Source organism: Coregonus lavaretus, assembly GCF_964263955.1.
Source record: "Coregonus lavaretus genome assembly, chromosome: 17".
Taxonomy (NCBI): Eukaryota; Metazoa; Chordata; class Actinopteri; order Salmoniformes; family Salmonidae; genus Coregonus; species Coregonus lavaretus.
The window spans coordinates 342,628-355,665 of NC_140004.1; the positions used below are offsets into that span (position 1 = coordinate 342,628).

Below are 13,038 nucleotides of genomic sequence, written 5' to 3' on the forward strand. Positions count from 1 at the left end.
TAACTCTTTTGGCATTGTCAATAGTTATTTTTTGATTAATATTACTTTTGAGGTACTATTAGCACTGTTATTGCCATCCAGCTGGTCCTATTGCAAGAGGATAGTGATGACCACAGCAGTGGTTTTTATACTTTTCCTCGTTAAATAAGATTAGGTTCAGGTGATCACCTAATCAGTACCTAATTCAGTAGAATGAGGTGTGCCTGTGTTGGAATTCAACAGACACTGGAATGGAATGGCTGTCATACATGTAGAGATGCTGATTTAAGAAACATTTGCAGGAGTCTCTTAATTTTTTCCAGAGCTGTATGTAGATTTTTTCCAGAGCTGTAACAACTTTTTCCTGGTTCCATTTCAGCCAAGCAAGTTTGGTGGTAAAATACAGAGCTTAATTGTCTACACGATACTGCTCCCGCCACTGCGCCACTGTCCGTCATAATATTTGAGCTGAACAAATCTGTTCCAAGCAACTTAGGCAAGACTACGTACTACAAGGAGCCTCCCATTTTGTGAGGAAAAACGACATTCACGTACTGCGTTGTACTCCGAATCGTACGTTTACATAAAGTGTGCCGAGCCTCTAAGTCCCAACCTTATTCTTATGATTTCAGCGATATTTGCTTTAAAGACATGTGCCTTATGTCAGTGAATCAAATTGGTGAAATGTAATGTAGAGTTTGCAGATCCATAGAAAAGTTAAGACCTCTTCTGTCAGTGAATCATATCTCTGAAATGGGAAGAAGGGTGGGACTAACATAACATGGGTCTCGAGTGGCGCAGTGGTCTAAAGCACTGCATCGCAGTGCTAACTGTGCCACTAGAGATCCTGGTTCGAATCCAGGCTCTGTCGCAGCCGGCCGCGACCGGGAGACTCATGGGCGGCGCACAATTGGCCCAGCGTCGTCCAGGGTAGGGGAGGGAATGGCCGGCAGGGATGTAGCTCAGTTGATAGAGCATGGCGTTTGCAACGCCAGGGTTGTGGGTTCGATTCCCACGGGGGGCCAGTATAAAAAAAATATATATGTATTCACTAACTGTAAGTCGCTCTGGATAAGAGCGTCTGCTAAATGACTAAAATGTAAATGTAAATGTAAATGAAGATGAGACACAATGCCAGTCGGTGGCAAACCAGCAAACCTACAGCAAAAAATATAGATAATAAAGTAGTTAAATAATGTGTATTAATATTGTGTAAAAAGTAATTTTGTTTTAAAGTTTAGGTGAAAAATAATGTTAATGTGTGACATGCTGTAGAGTAAGCTTTTTAATTCCACCTCTAGCTAGCTAGCCATTGGTGGGGTTGCTCGTGCTCATGTCCTACTTAGGTGTGAATGGCTAGTGGCAAAACGTTGCCTCTCTACACAAGAATGTTACGGTTAAACTGCCTATGTAGAGGGAGGGGTTTGATAGAGCTGGGAAATTGCTAGAAAGCAGCAGTAGGCACTGGCAGACTTGTGGCCAAACAGGCATTTTCCATGCACTTGACTGTGAACGTTAGCTATGTTTGTTGTGTACTGAAATACTAAACAGCTTTGCTTAAAAGGACCATATCACACTGTCAAATAATTGCACCAGGGTAGCTAAATGTGTTGTGCTTTTGTCTCTCTGGAAAATGATCACACTTGACTTAAAGCCTACAAATATATATTATAGGGTATTATAATTAAGTAATTCAGATGATTTAAAGCAAACAGAAACAGATGAATAGTGCTACATAAAGTTTTTGTTATATGGCGTTAAAGGGCCTAATGTGGGTAATAACTATATTAAGCCAGTATGGCTAAAATACAATATGCACTATGTAAGGGATAATCAACGAGGGGCTATGCATTCTATGATAAATAATGACGTGGAAGGCGTTTTCCACGACGCGCTAGTGGAGTGGAACTGACCTTCCACAGAGTTGCATTAATTGCCAGAGAATGCATAGAGCCTCTTGTTGATTATCTCTTTTATACAGTGCATTCGGAAAGTATTCAGACCCCTTGACTTTTCCAAATTTTGTTACGTTACAGCCTTATTCTAAAATGGATTAAATAAATAAAAATCCTCATCAATCTACACACAATACCCCATAATGACAAAGCGAAAACAGGTTTTTAGAAATGTTTACACATTTATTAGAAATAAAAAACAGATACCTTATTTACTTAATTATTCCGACCCTTTGCTATGAGACTCGGAATTGAGCTCAGGTGCATCCTGTTTCCATTGATCATCCTTGATGTTTCTACAACTTGATTGGAGTCCACCTGTGGTAAATTCAATTGATTGGATATGATTTGGAAAGGCACACACCTGTCTATATAAGGTCCCACAGTTGACAGTGCATGTCAGAGGGATAGCTTTCCACTAGATGTTGGAACATTGCTGCGGGGACTTGCTTCCATTCAGCCACAAGCATTAGGTAGGTCGGGCGCAGTAGGCGTTCCAATTAATCCCAAAGGTTTTGGATGGGGTTGAGGTCAGGGCTCTGTGCAGGCCAGTCAAGTTCTTCCACACCGATCTCGACAAACCATTTCTGTATGGGCCTCGCTTTGTGGACAGGGGCATTGTCATGGTGAAACAGGAACGGGCCTACCCCAAACTCTTGCGACAAAGTTTTAAGCACAGAATCGTCTAGAATAACAATGTATGCTGTAGCGTTAAGATTTATCTTCACTGGAACTAAGGGGCCTAGCCCGAACCATGAAAAACAGCCCCAGACCATTATTTCTCCTCCACCAAACTTTACAGTTGGCACTATGCATTCGGGCATATAGTGTTCTCCTGGTATCCGCCAAACCCAGATTACTCTGTCGAACTGTCAGATGGTGAAGCGTGATTCACCACTCCAGAGAACACGTTTCCACTGCGCCAGAGTCCAATGGCGGCGAGCTTTACACCATTCCAGCTGAAGCTTGGCATTGCGCATGGTGATTTTAGGCTTGTGTGCGGCTGCTCATCCATGGAAATCCATTTCATGAAGCTCCCGACGAACAGTTATTGTGCTGACGCTGCTTCCAGAGGCAGTTTGGAACTCGGTAGTGAGTGTTGCAACCGAGGACAGACTATTTTTACGCGCTTCAGCACTCAGCGGTCCCATTCTGTGAGCTTGTATTGCCTACCACTTCGCGGCTTGGCCGTTGTTGCTCCAAGACGTTTCCACTTCACAATAACAGCACTTACAGTTGACCGGACCAGCTCTAGCAGGGCAGACATTTTACGAACTGACATCCTATAATGGTGTCAAGTTGAAAGTCACTGAGCTCTTCAGTATGGGCCATTCTATTGCCAATGTTTGTCTATGGAGATTGCATGGCGGTGTGCTCGATTTTATTCCCCTGTCGGCAACGGGTGCGGCTGAAATAGCCGAATCCACTAATTTGATGGGGTGTCCACATACTTTTGGTATAGAACATGTAAGAATGAACTATAGCCATTGAATTCCACCTTGCTGATATACCGTGCGTTATAGGGAATGCATGCCCTTCAAGCCAATCAGAAACGAGTATTCAACAATGCCGTGGTATAAAGTGTTATAATAAGTCGTAGTTCATGATCGATAAAACATCATACAGTATCCTACAAACTCCGGCTTCAATGGCATTATCACTTTTATACAACGGGTTACCAACACACTCAAATAATGATAATGAAATAATAATGAATTTATTCATACTATTTCATCCTTCCACAAAATATAGTCTCGACACAAATCTAGGGTTGCTACCCAAACCGGCTGGTCGTTCGTTCTATCGGTTCAGTTGCCAGAGACCGAACCGAACTGTTAAGTCTTTTTGTTCTAAATCTATGGACGCGACCCATTCATTCTAAATGTTCCTTTGCCATGACGGCTGGCAATGTTCTTATCCCTTGCTTGCGAGCTAGCCAACTTTGGCTAACACAGTCATATCAAACAGTGCAGCCAGAATAACAGCAAAGTAGCTGCATTTGCATTTGTTTAAGCTGTTTTTTATTGATTTTTGGGGGGGATACATCCATGACAATGAGCTAATGATGTGCGATTTCGCCTGGCAAAGAACATTTGCTCTCTCGCCAGGCCACTGTTCAGAAGAGAGATCCAAATACACAGCTAACACAATCACTTCAAACTGAAGCTGGAATGACAGCAAACTAGCTGCATTTCGTGTTTTTCTATTGACATTTCTTTGTATATATCCATAAAAATTATGCTGATTCATGATTTCGACTGGCTGAGAAAAGCTGCCTGTCTGTCTTGTCCCGACTCCCGACAAGTTCATTACCATAGGACAGCTGGAGATCGAATTTCAATATTGAAACAATGTTGGAAATGTCGGAGAGACAGACAGCAAGGTTATTGCAAATCTCCGCTATTGAAAACAAAATGCTAGTGTAAAAGAAATGAGAGATCATGTCTAGATTATTTTTGCAGTGTTGATCTAGTATATACACTGCTCAAAAAAATAAAGGGAACACTTAAACAACCCAATGTAACTCCAAGTCAATCACACTTCTGTGAAATCAAACTGTCCACTTAGGAAGCAACACTGATTGACAATACATTTCACATGCTGTTGTGCAAATGGAATAGACAACAGGTGGAAATTATAGGCAATTAGCAAGACACCCCCAATAAAGGACTGGTTTTGCAGGTGGTGACCACAGACCACTTCTCAGTTCCTATGCTTCCTGGCTGATGTTTTGGTCACTTTTGAATGCTGGCGGTGCTTTCACTCTAGTGGTAGCATGAGACGGCATCTACAACCCACCCAAGTGGCTCAGGTAGTGCAGCTCATCCAGGATGGCACATCAATTCGAGCTGTGGCAAGAAGGTTTGCTGTGTCTGTCAGCGTAGTGACAGGCCAGTACATCAGGAGACGTGGAGGAGGCCGTAGGAGGGCAACAACCCAGCAGCAGGACCGCTACCTCCGCCTTTGTGCAAGGAGGAGCAGGCGGAGCACTGCCAGAGCCCTGGAAAATGACCTCCAGCAGGCCACAAATGTGCATGTGTCTGCTCAAACGGTCAGAAACAGACTCCATGAGGGTGGTATGAGGGCCCGACGTCCACAGGTGGGGGTTGTGCTTACAGCCCAACACCGTGCAGGACGTTTGGCATTTGCCAGAGAACACCAAGATTGGCAAATTCGCCACTGGCGCCCTGTGCTCTTCACAGATTAAAGCAGGTTCACACTGGAGACGCCGTGGAGAACGTTCTGCTGCCTGCAACATCCTCCAGCATGACCGGTTTGGCGGTGGGTCAGTCATGGTGTGGGGTGGCATTTATTTGGGGGGCCACACAGCCCTCCATGTGCTCGCCAGAGGTAGCCGGACTGCCATTAGGTACCGAGATGAGATCCTCAGATGAGATCCTCAGATCCTCAGATCCTCAGACAGCTTGTGAGACCATATGCTGGTGCGGTTGGCCCTGGGTTCCTCCTAATGTAAGACAATGCTAGACCTCATGTGGCTGGAGTGTGTCAGCAGTTCCTGCAAGAGGAAGGCATTGATGCTATGGACCGCCCGTTCCCCAGACTTTAATCCAATTGAGCACATCTGGGACATCATGTCTCGCTCCAACCACCAACGCCACGTTGCTCCACAGACTGTCCAGGAGTTGGCGGATGCTTTAGTCCAGGTCTGGGAGGAGATCTCTCAGGAGACCATCCGCCACCTCATCAGGAGCATGCCCAGGCATTGTAGGGAGGTCATACAGGCACGTGGAGGCCACACACACTACTGAGCCTCATTTTGACTTGTTTTAAGGACATTACATCAAAGTTGGATCAGCCTGTAGTGTGGTTTTCCACTTTAATTTTGAGGGTGACTCCAAATCCAGACCTCCATGGGTTGATAAATTTGATTTCCATTGATAATTTTTGTGTGATTTTGTTGTCAGCACATTCAACTATGTAAAGAAAAAAGTATTTAATAAGATGATTTAATTCATTCAGATCTAGGATGTGTTGTTTTTGTGTTCCCTTTATGTTTTTGAGCAGTGTATTAAGATGGAACAGAGTAAATAGGCATTTCAACGTCATAGATTTAGCCGGTGGTAATTTGTGGAATAGACACCGGCTGGAATATGGTTTTAACCAATCAGCATCCAGGATTAGACCCACTTGTTGTATAAAAAGTATTATTGGTATGTACTTCATAAAAAGTCTTACCTGTGATACTCTTGTTGTGGCAAATTCGTCCTTATATTGATCAAAGAACCAAAGTATTTCCAAAGTTTTTGTAGAATAAAGATACATTTACATTTTAGTCATTTAGCAGATGCTCTTATCCAGAGCGACTTACAGTTAGTGAGTGCATACATTTTCCATACTGGCCCCCAGTGGGAAAAGAACCCACAACCCTGGCGTTGCAAGCGCCATGCTCTACCAACTGAGCTACAGGAGGCCTTGTGATTTACAATTAACATGCGCTTTTAAGACATTGTACTTGGTAAACAGGCGTTTGCAGTCACTAAAACATGGATATACACCATTAGCTTCATGTCTGTGCAAAACCTGATGATCTACATAACTTTTAACATTCTTCTGAGAAATGCCACAGGAGCAACATTTAAAAGTAGGCCTATTTGCCATAGCAGCTACTACAGAGTATGCGTTTTCTAGTACACTATTTATAATATTCACAGATTTTTCAGCCATGTTGGAAATAATTTGGCAATCAGACAAATCACACCAAACCTGTAAGGCCACAACTTCCAAATATTTTCTTTCCAACACAGCTGTGTCAAATTCAGCGAGGCACGGTGCAGCAGCTGTTGAAGAAAAATGAAAAACGATGTGAGGCAAGATGTACATGCATGCTCAAACTTGCCAGCTAGATTAACATGTTGTGACGACTACAGAGTATACGAAGAGGCAGGACGAAGACGCAGGAATTGACAAGGTCAATGTCGAGTGGTCTGCAGAGCATCTCCTTTTCCACCTCCCAGCTCTCAGTTTATATAGTCATTTTACATACATTTTATCTTAACCCCTCCCTCTTTGGTTCCACCACCACCTGTCACCAGTTTTCACCTCTTGACTGCTCCGCCCACTTCCTTAGTTTATGATAGTGGCTAAATCTGACTTCTCCTCTACAGTCGTGGTCAAAAGTTTTGAGAATGACACAAGTATTGGTCTCCACAAAGTTTGCTGCTTCAGTGTTCTTAGATCTTTATGTCAGTAGTTACTATGGTACACTGAAGTATAATTACAAGTATTCCATAAGTGTCAAAGGCTTTCATTGACAATGACATTCAGCTTATGCAAAGAGTCAATATTTGCAGTGTTGACCCTTCTTTTTCAAGACCTCTGCAATCCGCCCTGGCATGCTGTCAATTAACTTCTGGGCCACATCCTAACTGATGGCAGCCCATTCTTGCATAATCAATGCTTGGAGTTTGTCAGAAGTTGTGGGTTTTTGTTTGTCCACCTGCCTCTTGAGGATCGACCACAAGTTCTCAATGGGATTAAGGTCTGGGGAGTTTCCTGGCCATGGACCCAAAATGTTGATGTTTTGTTCCCCGAGCCACTTAGTTATCACTTTTGCCTTATGGCAAGGTGCTCCATCATGCTGGAAAAGGCATTGGTCGTCACCAAACTGTTCTTGGATGGTTGGGAGAAGTTGCTCTCGGAGGATGTGTTGGTACCATTCTTTATTCATGGCTGTGTTCTTAGGCAAAATTGTGAGTGAGCCCACTCCCTTGGCTGAGAAGCAACCCCACACATTAATGGTCTCAGGATGCTTTACTGTTGGCATGACACAGGACTGATGGTAGCGCTCACCTTGTCTTCTCCGGACAAGGTGTTTTCCGGATGGCCCAAACAATCGGAAAGGGGATTCATCAGAGAAAATGACTCTACCCCAGTCCTCAGAAGTCCAATCCCTGTACCTTTTGCAGAATATCGGTCTGTCCCTGATGTTTTTCCTGGAGAGAAGTGGCTTCTTTGCTGCCCTTCTTGACACCAGGCCATCCTCCAAAAGTATTCGCCTCACTGTGCGTGCAGATGCACTCACACCTGCCTGCTGCCAATCCTGAGCAAGCTCTGCACTGGTGGTGCCCCGATCCCACAGCTGAATCAACTTTAGGAGACGGTCCTGGCGCTTGCTGGACTTTCTTGGGCGCCCTGACGCTTTCTTCACAACAATTGAACCTCTCTCCTTGAAGTTCTTGATGATCCGATAAATGGTTGATTTAGGTGCAATCTTACTAGCAGCAATATCCTTGCCTGTGAAGCCCTTTTTGTGCAAAGCAATGATGACGGCACATGTTTCCTTGCAGGTAACCACGGTTGACAGAGGAAGAACAATGATTTCAAGCACAACCCTCCTTTTAAAGCTTCCAGTCTGTTATTCTGACTCAATCAGCATGACAGAGCGATCTCCAGCCTTGTCCTCGTCAACACTCTCACCTGTGTTAACGAGACAATCACTGACATGATGGCAGCTGGTCCTTTTGTGGCAGGGCTGAAATGTTTTTTGGGGATTAAGTTTATTTTCATGGCAAAGAGGGACTTTACAATTAATTGCAATTCATCTGATCACTCTTCATGACATTCTGTAGTAAATGCAAATTGCCATCATCAACACTGAGGCAGCAAACTTTGTGGAGACCAATACTTGTGTCATTCTCAAAACTTTTGACCACGACTGTATGTATTCAGTTTGGAAACAATGGTGGTGCGACCAATCAAGCCTTGTCATGCAAAATCATGTTCAGTTTGAACTCTGTTCAACCCCGGCTCACCCTGGCTTGACATGTAGATTGATTGTGGACATGGCAGGTCCACAATCAATCTCTCAAACATACCCAAGCCCAACCCCTCTCTCCCACCCTGTCATGATGTAAATAATCAAGAAGATGCCCAAGGAGAGACAAAGGGTTTAGCCTGAACAGGTCAGATGCCCATTTTACACACAGTGAGAGGAATTAATTAAGTTCATGCCTAGCAACAGCGATGTACCAATCTAAAAAATCCATATAAATGTAAAAATCCACATCACTCTCAAATCAACCTGTGGTATGAGCACTTCATACCATTTTAATGTTGCCTCAAATTGATATCACTTTACTTCAGGCATCTGTGTACACACTATAAGGGCGCATGACATGGTTATGACACCATCAGACTATTTACTGTAATTATAACACCTTGTTATAACATCTGGTATGTAGACTCCTAAGTAGCATGTAATATCATGTGACATAAATGGTCATACAGGATGTGTTATAGCAACAGCTAAGAACACATGACATAAGAGCCCATGACAACAGGTTGAGCACCCATTTATAAGTAGCTTTGTAACATCTTATGGCATTGCTCATTTACATTTTAGTCATTTAGCAGACACTCTTATCCAGAGCGACTTACAGTTAGTGAGTGCATACATTTTCATACTGGCCCCCCGTGGGAATCGAACCCACAACCCTGGGGTTGCAAAGGCCATGCTCTACCAACTGAGCTACACGGGGCTACTCATGACTATTAAGTACTGTCAATTACTGTTAACGACAGCTTATGTCGAATGTTGTAATGTGTGTGGGAGGGGACATGTAAAAGAGAGAGAGGGAAGAGGAGCACTTTACGGTATGTGTCCTTCATATGCATTCGTAAAGAGGCTTTATGAATGCATAGAAAGGATACATACTGAAAGGTGCTCCTCTTCCCTCTCTCTTCTCTCTGTCTTTCTCACAAGTCCCCTCCCACACCCCCTCACTCTCTGGTGCCATGTTGCTGTCTGAGGGACAGCAACAGGTGGGAACTGACCTGTAATCTTTTGACAGCGTTGCTGGATGGAAGCTCAGAGAAACTCTGACTGAGCTCTGATGTTTAGACCAACGATACCATACCATGCCATACAGTGCACGAAAAACACACGCAAACACAAACACAGATGTCTACTCAGTCTCACACACACTTCCTCTCTTCTGTTCCAGGTGGGATAAACAGGTGATCTCGGTGCGAGAGGCTAAGGCTCTGCCCAAGTCAAATAGTCTAGAGTGGAGAGACAAGTTCATCTGTGTGGAAGGTAGGTCAGACTAGACCTGACTAGTCAATCACTGCTAACTATGGCACTGACACCTAGCCCCCTCCCACACAGTTGTGTAGTGACTGTGTAATAACTGTGTTATTACCATGATGTAATGTCTCCCCTTTTAGATCATCTTCTTATATTGAAGCCTGGGGGCTAGGGATGGATGCTGGAAAACATGATTGTGCAATACATCTGGCTCTTGTTAATCCCAGTTTCAATGTTTTAACGCTGTATCTGTCCCTACTGAAATGTTGTCTCATCGTTGTTGTTCTCTCAGAGCCGTTTGATGGCACCAACACAGCCAGGGCGGTCCATGAGAAGGTCAAGTTTGATGCCATCAAAGCACAGTTCACTGAGGTACACTAAGGGAACGTTTCACTGAGGTTGTTTTTCTTTTACGTTGTAAATCCACCGTTTTTATTTGAGAGGCATCCCAAATCTAACCCCACCCCTCTAACTCTCTCTAGTCGTGGCATGTGCTCCAATTGAGGAAGGATCTCAACTTCTTCCTGCCTGTCAGAAACACCATCCAGAGGAGATGAGGAGGAACTGGGTATGATTCAGCTGTACAGAGAGGAACTCTGCCTGGTCTGGCAGCCAGGTCTGTCCTGGGTCTGTCTGCTGGGTTGATCGGTCTCCGTCTCCTTCTTTAGCATGCCAAAGACCTCCCATTCAGACCCTTCACGTTCTCCTGACTCACCTGCCAATGTCACGGACACAGAGGACTCATGAGAATGCTGCTAAACTGGGTGTGAGAGAGAGAGAGAGAGTGTGTGTCGTGTGTGACCTGAAGTATTGCTGCTGCCTCCCAGAGAGAAGCAGACCCTGACAAAACTCTGATAATCTCTTTTTTTCACCTCCATCTCTCTCCTTTCTATGTCTGGCCTTGCACACACAGATCTGTAAATATCTGTCTGAAGCTTCGCCCTGAACTGTGTTCTAGTTCCTCTGCTCTTTACATACCAGGGGGGACCTGTCCTCACCAAGATCTAAGGTCAAACTGTTGTACAAGAGCACATCCCAGAACCTTCAAGTCAGCTCTGTAACCTTAGCTTCTCAGCATCCTTATGTTTCCAGCTCATCCATGATTATCTATGACCAAGGTAGATTTGACATTGACAATGTGGTTGGGCGCCATGTTGTCACCAAAAGTTCCAATCCTTGGTAGAATGCATATGAGAATGTTATCATCATGGAACATTGTCATTGTTACTCTGACGCTAGTGAGAGGTAGTGTCTCTGCTGAAGTGTTTTTTTGTGAATAACAACCAATAAATTAATTTTGGAATCTAGGCTATGACAGGATGTATGGACAGCTTTTTGTATTTTTCAACATCAAATTAGTTAGTGGGGAAATTCTCTAAGATACATTTTTTTTAACCCTTTATTTTCCTATGATTGGGTTCAGGTCAACGCTGTGTCTGATTTAGCTTCGAGCTAGGTTAGTTCTTCTAAACAATGACAGTCACTCGTGCTCAGTTTAACTGCTAAACAGACCAGCACGACAATCTACTCTCACCTAGACATGAGTCTAACTTTTATTGGTAATATTTTGTTTGTTGTTCCTTGTCACTTGTACATTTTGTACTGTACACACTTTTAAATGATTGTTTAAGTGATAAATGATGATGACAATTGTGTATCTCATTGGAATGAAATGTTAACTTGTTGTGATTCTAAGGCTGAAGACTTGTGTGTTCACAGACTTGGTTCCCATACCCTTGTGGCAGCCCACACACTGTTAGTTTTTCTTTCTGTGTTTTAGATGCCTGGTTTAAGGTTAGTTTTACGACCACTGTCTGCATAGTGTTGGCATGAGGGGTATGGCGTCAGTCAGACATAGCTGTGTGGGTGCGCGCCTTTGTTACAGGGGGTGTTGTGTCAGGACATTATTTAACCTGGCCAGGGGGTTCTAGTCTTAAAGTCACACTGACCATGATCCATGTTGCTACTAGAGCACTGTGACCCACCTAAAGCTTTTGAAGTGTTATGACCATGTCAACAAATCTACTGTTTCTAACCAGGACCCACCATTTGGGGGACATTTTATTTACAAGTCCTTCTGTGTTGTTGCACACAGGGAACACATTTGCATAGCTTTAGATACTGTAGGGAAAGGTTGTTGTAGTGGGTGGGTGGGGTGGGGCGGGGGGATTGGACATCTCAGAGATATTCCTATCAGCGGATTCATTACTAAATATACAAGCTCACACATTTTTTCCAGTCTCTGAAAGACTACAACTGGTGTGGGGCGGTGCTTCGTGCTCCGGCCCCGTCCCTCCCCCAAGGCAGGACTTTTTAAAAGGGAGGCGGACACTAACAACACAATCCTTTGGGCAAAACTGAAAGAACTGACCAGACCACAATGGCTTCAAGTGATTCCTCTAATCAACATGAATTTGAAGATGGGAGTATGAAAAAAGTATGAAAATGTATGCAATCACTACCGTAAGTCGCTCTGGATAAGAGCGTCTGCTAAATGACCGAAATGTAAATGGAGCATTTTTTTTTGCTACCTGGTGACATTCAACCATACATGTTTCAACCGGAATATAGCAAAGAGGATTCAAAACAAATAGTTGGATTTAGCTAGAAGCTCAGCTACAGCCAATGTCAGCACCAAGGGGGCAGATGACAGATGACATACTAAACTTAAACTAAACTACGGTGCTAAGTAAATTATTTTTTCTGCAAGCCACCTAGCTAGCTAGATAACTTTAGTTTATCTACTGAAACCCATATTGTGTAATCCTGGCTAAAATACTACTGTGTTACAGTGAGGGGAAATACAATTATTTTTCTGTTTGCTAACTTAGGTAGGTAGCTAGCTAAGTTAGCTAAACAACTACAGGTTGCCATATCTATGACTAGAAATGGAGGTTTTACAATCGGAGATCCTATTGTATCTTGATTGTAAAACCCTCTTTTTAGTAATAGATATGGCTACTAAACAGCAAGCTATAACGTTACAACCAGCCACCTAAAGCTAGGTTTACCAGCAAATGTTAGCACATGACTGGAGTTGGCTAGCTAACTTGTTGC

The 13,038-nt window shown here is 43.6% G+C and overlaps 1 protein-coding gene across 2 annotated transcripts in view; it reads left to right on the forward strand.

The window, feature by feature from the left end:
- The window catches only part of LOC311144530 (poly(A) RNA polymerase GLD2-like), a 76,548-nt gene that overhangs the window by 55,005 nt on the left and 8,505 nt on the right, over positions 1-13,038 (forward strand). Inside the window, exons 13-15 of one of the 2 annotated variants that reach the window (XM_084180556.1) lie at positions 9,899-9,990; positions 10,274-10,353; positions 10,464-10,549. In XM_084180556.1, the coding sequence (XP_084036682.1) occupies positions 9,899-9,990; positions 10,274-10,353; positions 10,464-10,538 (247 nt within the window). In that variant the 3' untranslated portion in view covers positions 10,539-10,549. Of the gene's footprint in view, positions 1-9,898; positions 9,991-10,273; positions 10,354-10,463; positions 11,630-13,038 lie in introns of those variants that run through there. The other variant, XM_084180555.1, reaches the window with a different exon arrangement.